We start from the raw sequence: 18,221 nt of genomic DNA on the forward strand, positions 1-18,221 counted from the left end.
ATATAAAATCAATGTTCAACTAAATGTTTGATCGAGCCACGTAGCCTAGGTGGTAACGCTTCCGTCTTGTAAGCAGTAGATCGGGAGTTTGATTGCCTGCTAGGACCAACACAACTGGTGTCCCCCCGCCCCTCGTGTACAATTTCTATACACACCAAATCTGTTTTGTACGGAGCATGGTCAATCGCTGAACACCCGCTCCCCCCCCTCCAAGGTGTCCACGTGGTTTATGGATGGTCTCTAAGGAACCGTTCAAATTCATATCAAATTGGCAGCAGCGGCAGCGAAAAGTTTGAAGCCAAGCTGCCAGAAAAGCTTGAAGAAAAAGTTGATGTTTTCAGCTGCATTATTATACGTCGTCGTCCGGTCGCATCCATTCAAGCTCATGTTCGGGAATCGGGCTCAGTACACCTAGGGGATCATACCCTAAAATTCCCGTTATACTGACCCATTTTGTTGCATCCATTTATGGATTTCTTTTTCATATAAGGCCATCGTAAGAATATGTACATTTGGTAGGGACAAAGTCAGATTCACGGATTTCTTTCAACAAAACAAATACAACAGTTTTGATCATAAATTGACCAAATTATATTCTACAAAAGTAAGTCCTAAATTTTATTATAAGATATCACTTTTCATATCTTTTTGTGTTGACGGTGTGCTCGAAAAAAATGCTTCAGCTTAAGAAACGAGGTTTGCTTTTCAATCACTCGCAGATGTCCTACTTTTAACTGGAGAGTCGATAAAAATACCATCGATTTAAAAAATATTAGCAAGTAAACGGAAGACTTGAACGATATTATTTTGTATTTTCCAATCAGCAACATGTGGCAGTTTTGTTGGAAGCTATTGCATATTCCAACTGATTAGAGCAAGTGAAGTTTACTTGAAAGTCATGCGTCTTGCATGGGGGAAAGCTAATAAATAAGTTCAAGAAAGGACAAATAAATATCGGCTACAGGGAAAACCATATTTTCAACCTGTGGCGCACCGCCGCGCCTTTCTGGCATCACTGCCAACCACAGACGAACTGTCATTCTCAACCACGTTTTCTCGAGTAGTAATAAACATTAGCTGTTAGTTTTCCCTAAGCAAAACACGCGTTTATTCTCGCCTCCGGAACCGTCTTCGAACTCTGGGATCTCGACTCGTTCCCACATTGGTGACCGCCGACGAATTCACGTTACGCTAAAATGTCCACCGAAAACCTCCCCGAGGCTCCTGCTGCTTCCGCCGCCGTCGCCGTAAAACTTCCGGACTTCTGGAAGTCAGATCCGGCGATGTGGTTTGCACAAGCTGAATCCCAGTTTGTGCTGGCCGGAGTCAACAAGGATGAGACGAAGTTTCACCACATCGTTGCAAAAATCGACCAGACAGTAATCTGCCACGTAGCTGACCTGGTCAGGAAGCCTCCTGCGACGGGAAAGTACAACGCTATCAAGGAACGTCTCATCGCCCGTTTCGAACTAACGGCACAGGAAAAAATGGAAAAGCTGCTCGGTTCTTGCGACTTGGGAGACCTCCGCCCAACGCACCTCTTGGCTAGGATGCAGGAGCTTGCTTCCGGCCTCAAGGTCGACGACTCGCTGCTGAGAATGCTGTTTTTACAACGACTTCCGGCGAACATCCGTGGAGTACTCAGCATCAACGATGGCAGTCTCTCGAAGCTGGCGGAAATGGGCGATAAAATGACGGAGTTGGTTCCACAAACTTCTGCTGTCAAAACCCTTGCCGTACCGGATTCGCAGGAAAGCCTGGCGGATCAAGTCGCTGCCTTGACAGCTGAGCTGCAGCGCATGAAGGCACAAGGACCTGAGCGCAGAAGACCGCGTTCCGTTTCTCGCAAACGCGACGATGAAAGCACAATCTGCTGGTATCATCGCAAGTACGGCAGCCAAGCTGACCGTTGTCGAAGCCCGTGCAAGTTCCACCAGTCAAAAAACTAACTTCCCGCCCATCCGCAATCGACGAGGTGGGCGGATCAGGAACCAGCCGCCGTCTACAGATCTTCGACAAAACTTCGGGCGTTCGGTTTCTCATCGACACAGGCTCGGATGTGTCGATAATACCAGCATCCAGGACTGAAAAATCTCGAGGACCCTCGCCATTCGTACTCCACGCAGCAAACGGAACGAGAATACGGACGTACGGGAGCAAGTTTGTGGCCACGGACCTCGGGTTACGGCGAAAGTTCTCGTGGAATTTCTTGCAAGCGGAAGTGACCTCTGCAATTATTGGTGCCGATTTCCTCGCACATTTCGGCCTTCTCGTGGACCTCGGCAACAGGCGCCTCATCGATGGAGGTACGAAACTGCACACCGTTTGTGGTTTGACGGAATCTGCAGTCTACGGCGTCACAACTATCGCACTTGATCACCCTTTCCGGGATCTCCTTGCAGAGTTCCGAGAAATCACCGCCCCATCCACGATGCGCACCGAGGTCCGGCACGATGTGACGCACCACATCCAAACCACCGGTCCGCCGGTCGCTTGCAAACCACGCAGAATGCCGCCAGACAAGCTACAAGCCGCCAAGAAGGAGTTTGAGACCATGATGGAGCTTGGCATTTGTCGTCCGTCGAACAGCAGCTGGGCAAGCCCTCTCCACTGTGTGCCAAAGAAGAACGGTGACTGGCGGTTTGTCGGCGACTACAGGAGCTTGAACCGGATCACCGTGCCAGACCGATATCCCGTGCCACATATCCACGATTTACTCAACAACTTCTTGGGTAAACAAATCTTCACCACCTTGGACATGGTACGAGCGTACCACTACGTACCAGTTGAGGAAAGCGACGTACCCAAGACAGCTGTAATTACTCCGTTCGGGCTGTTCGAGTTCACGAAGATGCAATTTGGACTGTGCAACGCGAGCCAGACATTTCAACGCTTTATGCATCGCATCTTCGGCGATCTTGATTTCGTGGTGGTCTTCGTCGACGACATCTGTATCGCCTCGTCCACCGAAGAAGAACACCGCCAGCACGTGAGGATTGTCTTCGAACGGCTCAAGCTGAACGGCCTGGTGTTGAATCTGGATAAGTGCAACTTCGCTCAAAACGACGTCGACTTTCTGGGGTATCACATAAGTGGATCTGGCATCACGCCCCAAGCAGGTAGAGTCCAAGCCGTCGTCGATTACTGCCGTCCCGCTACTGTGAAGGAATTGCGACGATTTTTGGCGCTACTGAACGGATACAAGCGTTTTATTCGACACGCCGTCTCGCTGCAACGGCCTCTACAAGAGCTGATACCTGGAAATAGAAAAAACGACACACGAAAACTTCAGTGGACAACCGAAGCTGAAACAGCATTCACGAAGTGCAAAGAGAGTTTGGCAACGGCAGCCCTACTGTGCTACCCGGACTCTTCCAAGCGGATGGGTCTTATGATCGACGCGTCGGATACCGCGGCGGGGGCGGTGCTGCAACAGTATGTCGACGAAGCCTGGCAGCCGTTGGGATTCTTCTCGCAGAAGTTTTCGCCCTCCCAGAAGAAGTATTCTGTCTTCGGCCGCGAGCTGACGGCAATGCAGCTGGCCGTGAAGTACTTCCGGCACCTCCTCGAAGGCAGAGATTTCACCATCTACACTGATCACCGTCCGCTCACGTACGCGCTCAACTCGAACTCTAACCATCTTCCACACGAGGAACGGTATCTGCAGTATATCTCGAGCTTTACCAAAGATATTCGGCACATCAGTGGCAAGGACAACTCTGCTGCTGATGCCTTATCCAGAGTCGACGCGATTGTAGCTCCTTCAACGGTGGACTTTGAGCTGCTATCACAAGCCCAGCAGGATGACCCGGAACTGCAGAAGCTGTTGGCCGATCGAACTTCGTCGATGAATCTACAGCAGAGGGCGTCTTCACATACAGACAAGTCTTTGTATTGTGACGTCTCCGAAGCCGGACACGCTAGGCCGTATGTTCCAGAGAAGCTGAGACTACAAGTTCTTCGCAGCATTCATGGCCTTTCTCACCCGGGCGTTCGAACGACGAGAAAGATGGTCGCTGAAAGGTACGTGTGGCCATCAATGAACCGGGACGTCGCCCGATTCGTCAAGTCCTGTAACGATTGTCAGCGATCCAAGATTCATCGCCACACATCTGCTGCCCTCAACGAGTTCGATCTCCCCAAGAGCCGCTTTCGCCACGTACACATCGACCTGGTGGGACCACTGCCGATCTCAAATGGAAACCGGTATCTGCTAACCATGATAGACCGGTACAGCCGGTGGCCTGAGGCAGTACCGTTGCCGGACATGCAAGCGGAAACAGTGGCCAAAGCGTTTTGTGGAGGGTGGATTTCTCGTTTTGGCGTTCCGGAAACAATCACGACGGATCAGGGTCGCCAATTCGAATCCGAGTTGTTTCTGGAATTGACGAGACTTCTTGGTGCTCTTCGGATCCGCACTACGGCATACCATCCCGAAGCTAACGGTCTTATCGAACGCTTCCACCGCACGCTGAAGACATCGCTCACCTGCGTCGACCCGAAACATTGGTGCGAGAAGCTTCCGTTGGTCTTACTCGGTTTACGTACCGCGATCAGGAAGATATCGATTGCTCTGTCGCCGAGATGACTTACGGACAGCCGCTACGGATTCCCGGTGAGTTCTTGGAGCCATCAACGAAGGAGATGTGCCGCTCAGAGTTTGCGAAGCAACTGTGTCGTACCATGCAGCAAGTCAGCCCGATCCAAAACTCGCATCACGCTAAACGATCCGTTTTCGTCCCGAAAGACCTGCGAAGCTGCAAAAGTGTGTTTGTAAGGATCGACGCAGTGAAACGACCTCTCCAGCACCCGTACGAAGGACCCTTCCAGGTTATCAAACGACACGAGAAGTTCATGGATGTCCTGATAAATGGCCAAAAACGAAGGATTACCATCGACCGCATCAAGCCCGCCTACGTCTGCAACCAGGAGTCGGACGAAGATGATGGAAGGACGAAAGTTACGCCATCCGGACACCGCGTTCGGTTCCTGGCGTAACTGGAGGGGACTATGTGGCGCACCGCCGCGCCTTTCTGGCATCACTGCCAACCACAGACGAACTGTCATTCTCAACCACGTTTTCTCGAGTAGTAATAAACATTAGCTGTTAGTTTTCCCTAAGCAAAACACGCGTTTATTCTCGCCTCCGGAACCGTCTTCGAACTCTGGGATCTCGACTCGTTCCCACAAACCGGTTAAGTAATATAAAGAAAAGTCTGAGTAGGATAATTAACTAGTCAGTTTTGCGTGTGTACACAGTTTCATATTTACAGTCACAACCCTTGACGCTGCCACCAACGACAGCCATGAGTAAGTAGTTTTTTTTTCCATGATCTGAAAGTAGTTTTCGCTATTTAGTTTAATCTAAATATTAAAAAAAGATGCCGGGACATTAAACAGCTTCCGAAGGAAAAGTTTTTTTCCGCGAGTTTATCCTTCGCACCACCATCTCGTTCCTTCAGGAAGCATACGTCTCTTTGAAGCGGCGTTGGACGTGCTGGTAAGCGTTGTAGATTCTGAAGGAAATGCAAATAAGAGAGAGAGCGAAAAAAAAGCGTCATTGTTTGCACACCACGTGGCCATAGTCAGTGGGATTGTGCCGCAAGGGTGGCACTTACTTTGTCTTTGCCGTTTTGAAGGACTTTTTCCGGTTCTTTGGTTTCTTGTCCATCGAGTCCAGCGAGTTGGAGGAGCTCGAGGTGGGCAGTTCGAACGGCTCGATGTCTATGCAGTTATCTGAAAAAAAAAACAATTTGTTAGTGAGTCAATTATTTCGACTTCAAATCGCTAATGTATCAATCAAACACGTAACGATGATAAGACGCTTACCAGGGTGCACGAAAAATGCTATTGAGTGTCTACCGCGGGTTTTGAGGGCTTCTTCTTCCGGTATCACAACGCGGTGGAGCTGTAATTATAAAGAGGTGTCAATTTCCAAAACATAAGAGAGCTACAAATCCTCAAACCCACCAATGCCGTAATCTTATCGTTCGTCCACGTGGACAGAAGCTCGCCCGCGTTGATCAGAATCGCCCCCGGCAGATGTCCCACGCGCTTCCACTTGTCCACTCCGGGCAGCTTCACCTCGAGTCCACCTTCGGAGTCCTGAACCAGCAGGGTAAACGTTCCATAATCACAGTGTGCCCCACAACGGGTTCGCTTCTCGTCGTCCTCCCTCCGCTCCTCCTCCTCCTCAGCTCGCTTTTTCCTGTAATCCTCGGGAATCGAGAGGTCAATCTCGTCCTTGGCGCAGCGTTGCTGGCTGTACTTGCAGGTGCCCCGTTGCAGCTCGTTCTTGCCATCGTCCTCGATCAACGGCGGATAGTACAACAGGCGGAATGTCGACTGGTTTTCACTTTCGCCGTCCAGAATGTGCGAGTGCTTCTCCAGGAAGTACTTGGTGGGCTGCTCCAAACCAATGGCCAACGCTTGCAGCAGCAGGGATGACAATCGCTGGAAATCTGTGGCCAAATCGGAAATGTGTTCCCGGAATCCTGGTAGGGGTTCCTCAGGCAGGGGTGCTTCCGGCTTCAGCGTGCAAATGTTGAACGTGTGACGGATGTCCTTGGATACTCCGTCGAATCGCTCTTGACCGGGTTTTATGTAGCCGTGATTACCGGTTTTGCGCAGGTACATCTCCTTTGTATCGTCTGGCAATTTGCAGAAATCGTCTAAATGACTGTATGCCATTTTTATCTGGAAAATACAAACAAACAAGTTAACACCAAAATCCACGATGACTATCTTTTTTTGAAGAATGTTGTTCGTGATTCATTATCACTACGTTCATGTGCGCAAACAGATAGATTAAATTTGTTGATCATACTAAATATCTCCTTGGATTAGAGGATTTATTGCCTAATTTTGTTGACTTCCGTCCACTGGATTTACAGTTTAGACCACGAAGCTCAATGATGAACATTAATTAAATAATTGGCTAGATATTTTTGCACCAAGCAAACTGAAAATATGATAATCATTTGCAGATTTTTTTTCCATTTCGGGTGAGACAACCTCGAAAACTCGAGAATCCAAAGCTAAGTTTTATTTTCTATTTAAAAATGCTTTTTAATATGAGGAAAGTTACATGTCAGTTTTTGGCATTTTTGAGCACAATTTCATTTTTTTCGTTTTATATCTTGGTACTTCAAATGATAATTAAACCCGGCCCACTTAGAAGTCCTCATGAAAAGTAATCTAGAAAAAAATACGGACAAATTTTCTTTGACAAGGAAAAATTATGAAAAACTAGTGGAAAAATGTGAAATCGAAATTCTATTTAATACAGAAAAAAAATCACTTCGGATAAACGAATCACAGGATTTTTTTCTTTGTCTTTTATTTTGTATGGTAAAGCATTATTAACACCCATAGAGAACTTATGATTTTGAAATTTTAAATCCAAAATGGCGGCCAGAATGGCAATGATCAAGCAATGATAACATAATGAAAAAAATAATTCAATTATAAGGCAATCAAATATTCAAATTTGACTAAATTGGGGCTGAAGAACTCGAATTTGATGTTTCAAGTAAGAAAATAGAAACATAAAAAAAATTTTTTTTGGTCATGATTCGATTATCCGAAGTTCTATACAAACCATCGGATAATCGAACTTCAAATATTCGAAACTTCGGAAAATCAAGGCTTCGGATAATCGAGTCTGGACTGTACCTACAATTCTTAAAAGGATTTGTTAAGACTTTTTATTGTTTTCGATCTCCAAAATTCAAGCCAAAATTCATTAACCTAAGAGGATCGGAAAACTTTAAATGTTTATGAAGTTGAAGTCTTTTTTAGAACATAAGTTTTTTTTTAATATGGTTGCTACTAAAAAAAACTTCCTTCAAAAATTAAAATTCGTATCAAATACATATCGAGATTTAATCTGGGTCAAATTAACCCTTCATAGGACAAAAAAAGGTTTGACAAAACGATGCTCAAAATTAAAAGTCTTGAATATGGAATAATTATTAAAATCAAGAACAGACTCAAATTTTAGGAAATTATATTTATAAAAAAATAAGAAACTTTAAAGCTATATAAGTTGTTTGTCTTGTTGATTGAATAAAAAATCGACAAGACATAATTACAAAAATTGACATGATTCCATAGCATTTTCAACATTTTCAATTGTATTGATTGGCTGGGAAACCGTTTGAACTCATTTCTTTCGATTATATTTTCTGATCTTTTTTTTTACTAAACAGAGTATATAATTCGATTAATTAATCGCCGGGAAAAGTATTGCTTGGTAATAATGATGTTGGAGATCAATAAAAATATACCTGTTTTTGTCAGTATTTATGCATTAATTTTTGAAATAAAAGAACCAATGCAATTTTCTTAAAGACAAAACAACAACAATACAAAACTTGAAGTTGACAAGCCATATTGTCGTCGTCATCGCCGGCCGGCGACCATGCTTCTTCTCCTCACCACGACCTGGCCTGGGCCGCAGAAGCATTCAATTATCACGTGCGCTGATGAACCAACCACGATTTGCAGGAAAATGATTAATGTCAATATTTTTCCACCGCACAGACGTCAATTGGTGAGAGAGACACTCTTTAGCAATAAACTCGCAAGCTATCGTGCCATACCGGTGCTGCTCGTGGCTCATAATTTCGGTTGATGCCGTTTTGCAACAGTTATTCCAGCAAGCAAAGTTGCTAATTTGTAGCATGCCAACGTTCATTATTTAGGTGGAACGTGCGGTGACAACCAATGGGTAACCAACTCGAGCGTTATCGAGATTGAATCAAACGAAAGTTTGCCCTGCCCTGGGACTTGTTTACGAGCTCTAACGGCAAATTTAACTATAAAAGGATTCGTCGTCCAGAACGTCCGGAACGACCGAGTCTAGACTGCCATCATAGGGGCACAATCAATGCATCTTGACACGCAGAGTCTGGAGAATCAGGAGTTTAGTTGCACTATAAAACAACAAGAATAAAGTTGAGGCAAACGCTGCTCCAAAAAGCCAACGAAAGAAAGAACACAAGGTACAGCAGTTTAAGGGTAATTAGCTTGCCAGGGAAAACAGTCGATGAGTGCAACAAGTGGCCAATAAAAGTTGGAATTGCATGTCGTGTGTTCGTTGTGGGTTTTAGGAAACAGACGAGCAATTATGTGTAGGATAGACGTTGAATGCAGCTACAAGTGCGCAGCAAACGTTTTTGTTAGCCAAAGTTATTCCCGTATTGCTTGCCTTTTTAACACACTTTTGAAACCAGCCAGCAAAAGTTGAAAATTTTAGACAGCAATCAACAAGGTTGGTATCAATACGAGTCGACTCACCTTTTCCTCGGGAATGCCATGGTTGACCAGCAGTGCAACGCCTTTCTCCGACAGCGCACGAAACAGTTGTCCACCAACGCGATTTACGACCGACCGGATCGGACATTCCTCAGTGCCTGAAAATCGTTGTTGTGGGGAAAAAAAAACAAGGATGAGCAATCAATCGACCTCCTCATACTAACTATCCATGGTAATGGGTGTCGGTTACAAGTTCCAATGAACGTTATCAACTAGATCAAGTCTCGATGGAAGAATAACCTAATTGATCAATTCAATGACCTGCTGATAGTGTGTGTCTACAGAGATAACGCGCCACATTGATGGATCATACCTCATGGAATGTACGTTAACTCACTCGTGAAAGGATAGTAACTCTATGAACTCAAAGATTTGTGTTTAGAATTAAAGATGTTTTAGTATGCAATTACAAAAAAAATCCTTTTATAATTCAAACAAATACTCATTGAAAACGCAAACCGACAACGACATCTTTCCGCCAGTTGTCGGCAATCTAAAAGTGGCCAAGTAGTGCTAAATTTATGCACGCAGTTTGGTTAAAAATAGTCACACGCCAGAATGTTGTCTGTTTGTAATCACCATCATCGTCATCATGATCGAAAGAGCGAGATGTTTTGGTTTTGATAATTACCTTAGCAATAGACGACGACCGGCGCGGTAGTCGTGCCCGTTGCTTCTGGGGCACATGTTAATCGGACACGTTACTAGCATCTGCTTCCGATTCTGGATGGTTCAAGTCAACGGAATTATGACGATTTAAATTGAGCTTTTATTATAGAGCTAACACAGACAAACAGACGTAAATTTGATATGAAAACGATAATATGAACTTTAAATTTGAGAATTCTTCAGTTAGGCTATAGCACATTTTATAAAAAGGGTGTATCACTCTCCACTGGTCGAAAAATTCAAAAAATTGGTAAAAAAGTTTAAGAGCGAGTTTTTCACAAATGTGTAACAGGTCGTATCGAGGTGCTCCGATTTGGATGAAACTTTCAGCGTTTGTTTGTTTATACATGAGATGAACTCATGCCAAATATGAGCCCTCTACGACAAAGGGAAGTGGGGTAAAACGGGCTTTGAAGTTTGAGGTCGAAAAAACATGAAAAATCTTAAAATTGCTCGCATTTCCGTAGAACTTCATCAATTCCAACTCTCGTAGATGCATTCGAAAGGTCTTTTGAATCACTTCAAAATGTGCCATAGACATCCAGGATTGGTTTGATTTTTTCTCATAGCTTTTGCAAATTACTGTTAAAAATTGTTTTTTTTTAAACCTTAATATCTTTTTCCAACAGCCTCCAACACCCATACTCCCATAGGTCAAAAGATAGGTAATTTCATGGACTATAAGCCTACGGAAATAACTTTTTGGCCAATCGCAGTTTTTCTCATAGTTTTTTTTATTTTTTCTATAACAAACATTTTACAACGTTAGTTTTCGCAATGTAGGCCGTCATAGCGGCACATTTTTGGACTAAATTTTGTCATATTCGGAATCCTCGGACAGGTTTTTAAATACCTGGGCAAAAAGTAAGTTTGATCCACGCGAACAAAAATTACAAAATTTCATACATTTTTGGCAGGTTGCTCAAACGAAACCATAACAACGTTTTTGCTTAGGTATTTAAAAACGTGGGTTTTATAGAAAACCTGGATGTATGGGTATCAAAAGATCGGAAATTTTATGCCCTTTCTGATGCCACATAGGTTGACTTGTGAATTGTGGACCGGTTCGGATGCCGGCGGATTTTCCTACGACGTAATTCCGGGTTGGTACGAAGTTCCAACGAAAAATCTATTCTATCGATACAAATGCCCTCAAAACGATGTTATACCCACTCCAGTATGTTTATTTAGCAATTCATGTATTGACATTTAGTTGAATTAAAAGTTTGCAAAATTAAGTTAAGATAAGTTTTATATAGAATTTCCAGAGTTATATAAACTTTTATACTAAGTAATTAGTAAACTTTATATTCAATCCAAATTATTTTTTTAATCAGTCAAGGATGCCTATTTGGAGTTGGGAGACTGGATTGATGGTGATTTGTCAACAAATAACATTATTTATGTTAATTTTTCGAAAGGTGTACAAACTTTTTTTGAACCTTTTTTATTTTCGTAATAGTATTTGTTATATAACTTTTTATAGAAATCATCTTTTCATGAGCTTTTTGTAGCAAAATGTCTGGCATGAGTTTCTGAACAAAACGTTGTACTAGGTTCCTGTCAAACTTTAAATTGTTTACATGTTTCATCACAAAATGTGCATAGTGCCAAAGGGGTGTAAATACTTTTTTTACATACTGTATAAGTATTGAAAAATCTCCATTGTAGGTTGAGCTGAGATCCCCTCCCCTAATAATCAATAATATTCATTAAATCACTCCGAAGGAATCCCGCGATTCGTGACAAACTTTGCGATAGTGCAATGTCGCGCCAAGAGTGATGACATTGAATCACACTGCCCAACAACCAACAGCAAACAACAACAACAACCGATACGGTGAAGCCGGCAAGTGTCCGGTCAGTCTCTCTGGTGATTCCAGCACAAGTGGCTGGGCTATGGGGGGGAACTTGTTTTACAACTCTTCAAATCGGGACCGTAAACGGTGTCGTGTTCCGTGAAATGTGGTGGACAAACAGCTCACATATACTTGAAATGCGAGTGTTTTCCCCCAATCGACAGACACGGGGCAGACAAGGTGGGACTTTTTTTGTATTTTGGGAAATACCAAATCAAAATGCGGAACATGTTGTTGGTGGACCCCAGAAGAACGAGATAATAAAAGTTTAATAGTTTACTTTTTGCATTTAACAGCCTTATCAGTCATCAACAATCACGAAAAAATGAAAGGCGTGAAAGCTACCAAACTAACTAAACTAGTTCGAGGGCGACGGTGATGAAACACACCTTGATAGTTTCAACTGCATGACTCACGATCTTGCCACCGTTATCGCTTCGATTACAGGAACTTGCAGAAATCAGTGTCAACTGATCGGGACTTGATCGACAAATGGACCATGTGCACTTATAAGGTTCACGACTAATGAATATTTAGCACGAGCAGAGAAAATGCTTGCGCAAAGATTTTAAAAGATTAGTCACTGACGAAGTACCCTTGCTGGCTTGGTACAAAGAAACAAGTTAGTAAGTGCGACTATTATCGACAGCTCGCTAAATGATTTATAAAGTGTAAAACTTTGCGGAATGTCAAATAAGTGGCACCTTGATTTAAAATTTAATAGAACGTCGCGACAGCTTATCTCAGCGAGATGGATCGCATTACGCTCGTTTTTTGCCTTGGAACAATTCTAGGTGTGAAAATACGCCACAAAGTGTGACGTCACCAATTTTAAACCAACTGCTAAACGAAACATTTCTCAAAACGTCACATCGAGGCCACGCTTACGTTTTCACGCCAACAAAGTGTCGTTATCATCCGAAGTAATGCTGATTCACACACGCGGTTGGTAACAGTAACAGTCTGAGCAGTGGGCTAAATTTGTTTGATTGCTGGTTAGAAATTTACACAGCTAAATTTACAGTGCCAAGAGAAACTCCACGTGATAACGAAGTGCAACTTGTTCTGGTAAACCTGATGGATATATTAATATATTATCAAACTTTTTTGTGGTCTCAAATCATTTTCAATAGAGATTCTACAAACAAGCCATCAGGCGGAGGACGTCTCAATAATTGTTCCAATTTATTTTTTAATTATGTTGAAGTATCATGTTTTACTTAACGTTAACGTTTTTCGTTCAAAGATATAACTTTTGCGTCGCTTTCAATATTTTGACAAAATTCCTTCAACAAGTTGTTTAAAATAGTGACATACACATGCTGATTCCTTTTGGTAACGATTATCCCATTCCTTGTAAAGTTATGGGAATCGTCATTAATCAATGATTGCCAACTAGGACGTCAATGACTGCGCCACAAAATTATATAAATTTTGAAGCACAATTGATTTAGATCAAAAATTCCTTCAGTGGCTTCAAGAAGGCAACAACCGGCACATGCTGATCCCTTTTGGTGCTGAATTTCGTTAAATTGAATTTAATACAGAATATTTTATAGTGATGATCATTTTTCTTCGAAAATGGCTTCACCTTAAAGGACCATCCATAAACCTTGTGGACTCGTGGGGGAGGGGGAGGGGAGGGGGAGAAGGTTCAGCGATTGTCCACGCTCCATACAAAAAATATATGTTTTGTATGGAAATTGTCCACGTGTCAAAATGTCCACGTTATTTATGAATGGTCCATAAACAAAATGTTAATCTTAGCAACTTAATTTTGTTGATTACGGTGTTATAAATTGTTTCATACAAATATAAAAAGCCATTTATAAAATATTCTCTACACATATAGCATACATATAGTAAGAAGTTTCAAAGTATTTCCCAGATTAGAATATTCCGGAAATACCTGCTACCATTTAAAGTGTGACGAAATTCTTACTTCATAATTTTCCTTTGTTCTAATTGGATTTAAGGCTTTAGAATTTACTTCACAAATTTTCTGGAAATCGATGCTTGTAAGCGCTCTTGAATTATTTACCCAGCAAGAGGATTCACATTAAAAGTTAATCTGTAATTTATTTTTGAGCAATAAATTTTAAACCTGTATGGTTTTATTAAAAGAATTTAAATTAAAAATGACCATAACAGAATACAGGGCTTTGATTTTAAGTAATAATTGTTCAGAAAAACAAAAAAACATTGATTTGATTTGCACTTTTTGGTCTCGGGAAATTGTCTTAAACAATGCAAGGGGAACAGCACGTAGTTCCTCCGAGCACATAATATGGGAAAAGATCATTTTGACGTTCAATTACGCAATTATTCAACTGAAATCAAGTAATGAATAGCTAAGTGTAGGCATAAAATTTTCCCGGCTTTTGAATTTCCTGAGAAATTTTCGAAACAGTAATAAAATCTATGTTTCTATCATATTTGTTATACAATTAATTGGTGATAATCTACACATAAATCAAAACATGGATAGTAGTTTTCAGATAGTTTAAAATAAATTATTTTTTGTTGTGCTTTAATTTTTAAATGCAACGCCATTTCTTGTCCAATGTGATTCAAATTTAATAGGTCTCTTATACATATTTAATTTATTTTTTTTTATAGCTCTTTACTAGAAATGCTTATTTTTTGAATGTCTTTAAAATAATAAAATGACAAAATAAACAAATAATACCAGTCAAAGTAAAAATTATGAAAAGTTTAGATTTTCATGATTGATATACTTTTTAATAAATTATATTAAAGTCACACAACTGCTCCAAACTTCCATCGGATGGAGGAGTAAAACGTCGGTCGCCGGCCTTATTTGTTGTTATTCCAAGTGTAAGAGTCGACTTTACGCTATGAGTATAAACAACCTGTTCTCGTTAAAGTGGATAGTTTGATTTGTTTTTTTTGTCACTTCCACCTACTGGGGAAAATCGGGACAACAGTCTGAGAGGGAAACAGGAGATTTTAGAACAATATATCTGGAAATCGATGTATTAATTGTCTTGTTCTGTTCCTCCATTATGCAAAAAATAGCTTAAACAGGTGTCCTTATTCGATACATTTATCCTTATTTGCCACAGGTGCCGGTGTTTGATGAAAATAATTTAATATGATATGATATTGCAATTTTAATTAAAAATCGTTTTAAAATGTATAAAATTAAATAGATTTTTTTAAGCGCTAGGCATTTTGCGGATCCATTTTTTAACAATTTTCAATTTTGTTTACTAAGTATTCAACTGTTTATCTATCTTCACAACATTATCGGAATTTACAGACCGAAATTTGTTTTTTTTTTCAATTTCGGGAACTCCCGGGACAAATTATAAAAAAATCCCGGGATTTGGAAGACGGGAAATGTTCATGTTTCACTTTTTTAAGAGGATTAGGGAAAAGTTAGGGACAGTTTTTGGAAAGGTATAGGGTCTAGGATACGCTCTAAGCAAGTGATGCGACCGTTGGCATGAAATTTTTCAATGGTATAGTTTTAATCGCAAGGCAAGCGATCGGTTGCTGCAATAGAATAATTGAAGTGGTTTATTTCCCTTGCAAAATTTCTTAAAACTTATCTTGTAAGAAAATCGAACCATCGGATCAGCTAGAGCGCACTCGGACTTAGCCATGTTTGCTATTTGTTTTTTTTTTTTGCTTTGCTGTTTTGGTATATCGATTTCTTAGAAATAATAGGTTCTCTGCATATTTAAGTTTATTGAGTATTCTTTCATGTTCTTTCAACTATCTTATCAGATTCAAAATAATTTGATAAATATCAGGGTCAAGCTCATCTAACAATTCGTCGTCGTTTGTGTGCTATCTTGTGAGTAACTTTTTCTCGAAAAAGTACTAAATGCATTTCCTGATGTATACTCAAATACCTGAAGCAGATAAGATGAAGCAAGTTTTTCATTAAAATGCTAAGCGAACTTTTACATCTGCATGAACTTAGGACCCCCGACTTAAAACCAAAAAAAAAAAAGAAAACTCACCACAGTGGGCCAGATCAATGATCGGTATCTGGCTGGTGGACAGCAGGGTGTCCATCTTTTCCTCGCTGCCGGGTTTGCCGGCACCGCCGCCGTTGCCACTCTTGAGCATGTTTGCGCACCTGGATTCTCCTTTGCTTTAAACGGAAAATTTAGATCTTTTCTTCTTCAGAGATCAGTCTCGTCGGAAGAAAGAAACTTTTTTCTCTCTTCTCGTCGTCTCTCTTTTGGAGTTCACTTTAACAAGTTCTTTTTTTCTTTGTTTCGTGGATATTTTCCGCGTTTTTTTATGTTCCACTCTTCGTACCTCGGCGTGTTGAATGTGTATTATTATTATTATTGCTGGTATCTCTTTCGCTCTCCTTCCTGACACGCTTGTTTTGTAGCCATCCAAGCACTATGGGCCGCCTCAAAGAAAGAGAGAGGATCACCACACGCAAACCATACCATGTGAATGGCTAGTTTTGTTGTTTTGGTCTGCAGCTCTGGCTGGAACCAATACTAGCAATAGCAATTTCGAGGGCAACTTTTTTCCGATCGACGAGTTGAAAGTACTTTCCATTCCAGCAAACACCACCCGAACCCGACCTCTGCAAGCTCACAAACTGCACTGCACTGTTAGATGTTGCTTACGCGTACGCGTACGACACTTGCCCGGAAGTTGGGCTCAAGCTGTATGTGATAAGTCGTGGCGGATTACGCCACACTGCAGTGCGCCTCAAGAAAACCACACCACTCGCGCTCAGTAACAACCCGTGACGTGACCTGTTTGACTGACTGAAGGTGGTCACCGCTGAGTACGCGTACAAGATCTATTTCCGAAACGGCTTCGGCGCCCCACAACGAACCTCGCAACGCTCTCTTCCTATACTATAGTCAGTCCGTCCAAGCAGCAGTGACGATGACCTGTGCTATGCCTGAGAGAGTATCGACCGACCGACCAACGCGACAGCTACCGACTGGCTCACCAACTCACTCACTCTGCCTGCTGCTGACAAGGAACGATCGACGACTGAAAGGCGCGCGCGTTTCGTTTTACTTTGCTTCGTTTGCTCAGCTTTGGTCCGACTGCTCTGAACCTATTCCTCCTCCTCCTACTCAGCTCAGCAGCGCTGATGTTGGTGGTAGCATAAACGAGCGGGGAGGACGGGTGGTTTGCAGGGATTCTCATGAAATTGGGGTTCATGAATGGTTTGTTGCACTATTTTAATTTTAAATTATTTAATGATTTTTTGCACTAATTTGCCAGACAACACAATCCCACATTAAACAAGTTGCTTTTTGCCTTCTTCACCTTACTGAGGAAAGGCTATAAAATCACTTGAAAAATCAACTTTTTATTGATCTTCTCATTGAAAAGTGCCGGCGACAAAATTGGGCGAAAAGTTCACCGCCCGGAGATCGCGAGTTGGCGCGAGCGAATGAACACCGCGAAAAAAGATTCGGGGGTGCATTGGGGTTAAATGATCATTTTGTCATTCGGTTTAATTAAAAAATAATTATGTTTTCGTAAATATCGCTACTTTGATGCGATGTAATTCATTTTTACAGTAAATTAGGCATTGTTACATCAAATTTGACCTTTCAAATGCACTAGAATGGCCAAATTTTAAAACATCAATGTTTGCCAATTTGACCGTTTTACCCCAATTCCCTTGTAGAACAAAAGAAAAGTTCATCCGCGGTCTGTCAGCAGCGCGCTGTTTTGTTTGCTGGATCAACATTTGGAAATGTCGAACGTTGAAGGAAATCGCTCAAAAAATGGAAATTAACCGATTTCAAATGTTATGGCCGCAAATGAAAGGTAAGGGTGGCTATTTTTTTGATTCCGATCTGTAAAACTAGTTCTGGTGAGGTTCTGGGCACTGCGGCAATCGATTTAACAGGCGGGTTGCTTCCGGTTGCATTTGATTTGAAGAGAAGGTTTTTCAATCCACCAGGGGCTTATTCGGGGGCAACAGTTTCGGTAATCCGGAACTTCCGGTAAGTTTCATATTTGCAGTGTTTAGCATGAAAAACAAACTTAGACCAATCTTTCAAGTGTGCGCTCTTTTTGAGGAGGGTGCGCAAACCGAAGAAGAGCGCAACTCGGGGGAGCGTTATTTCGGGGTTTGTGCGCAAATCGAAGGAGCGTTATTGCAGGGGTTTGGCGTAAAATAGGATTTTGTTATTAAATTTTATTTTGCAATTAAACGAAACATTTATATAAGGGGTCATCCACAAAACACTGATAATGAGCCATCCTCAAATCTGGGTATCCAAGAACTCCCGGATGTCATGGCCTAGATAGCTACCTGATCAACGGAGGTCTCGACGGAGGTCTATGTGGGTGAATTAACCATCGGTATAGCTTCAGATAGCTTTAGTGAACCACGATGGATACCCT

The 18,221-nt window shown here is 42.0% G+C and overlaps 3 protein-coding genes across 3 annotated transcripts; 2 read left to right on the plus strand and 1 right to left on the minus strand.

Annotated features, from left to right (window-relative positions):
- Positions 1 to 589: 589 nt before the first annotated feature.
- LOC6034924 (UPF0676 protein C1494.01) lies at positions 590 to 16,902 on the minus strand. Its single transcript, XM_038255456.1, has 7 exons — positions 15,839 to 16,902; positions 9,301 to 9,416; positions 5,971 to 6,696; positions 5,830 to 5,908; positions 5,619 to 5,736; positions 5,193 to 5,516; positions 590 to 983 (listed from the first exon to the last, which is right to left on the minus strand). The coding sequence occupies exons 1-6, from the start codon at positions 15,945 to 15,947 to the stop codon at positions 5,459 to 5,461; spliced, it is 1,206 nt and encodes a 401-aa protein (XP_038111384.1). The 5' UTR covers positions 15,948 to 16,902; the 3' UTR covers positions 590 to 983; positions 5,193 to 5,458.
- LOC119769606 lies at positions 1,197 to 1,949 on the plus strand. Its single transcript, XM_038262709.1, has one exon. It carries the CDS (start codon positions 1,197 to 1,199, stop codon positions 1,947 to 1,949), a length of 753 nt encoding a protein of 250 aa, XP_038118637.1.
- Positions 4,585 to 4,998, plus strand: LOC119769610. Its single transcript, XM_038262726.1, has one exon. It carries the CDS (start codon positions 4,585 to 4,587, stop codon positions 4,996 to 4,998), a length of 414 nt encoding a protein of 137 aa, XP_038118654.1.
- Positions 16,903 to 18,221: the final 1,319 nt, after the last annotated feature.

The sequence above is a fragment of the Culex quinquefasciatus genome, chromosome 1 (genome assembly GCF_015732765.1).
Source record: "Culex quinquefasciatus strain JHB chromosome 1, VPISU_Cqui_1.0_pri_paternal, whole genome shotgun sequence".
In the NCBI taxonomy this organism is placed as follows: domain Eukaryota; kingdom Metazoa; phylum Arthropoda; class Insecta; order Diptera; family Culicidae; genus Culex; species Culex quinquefasciatus.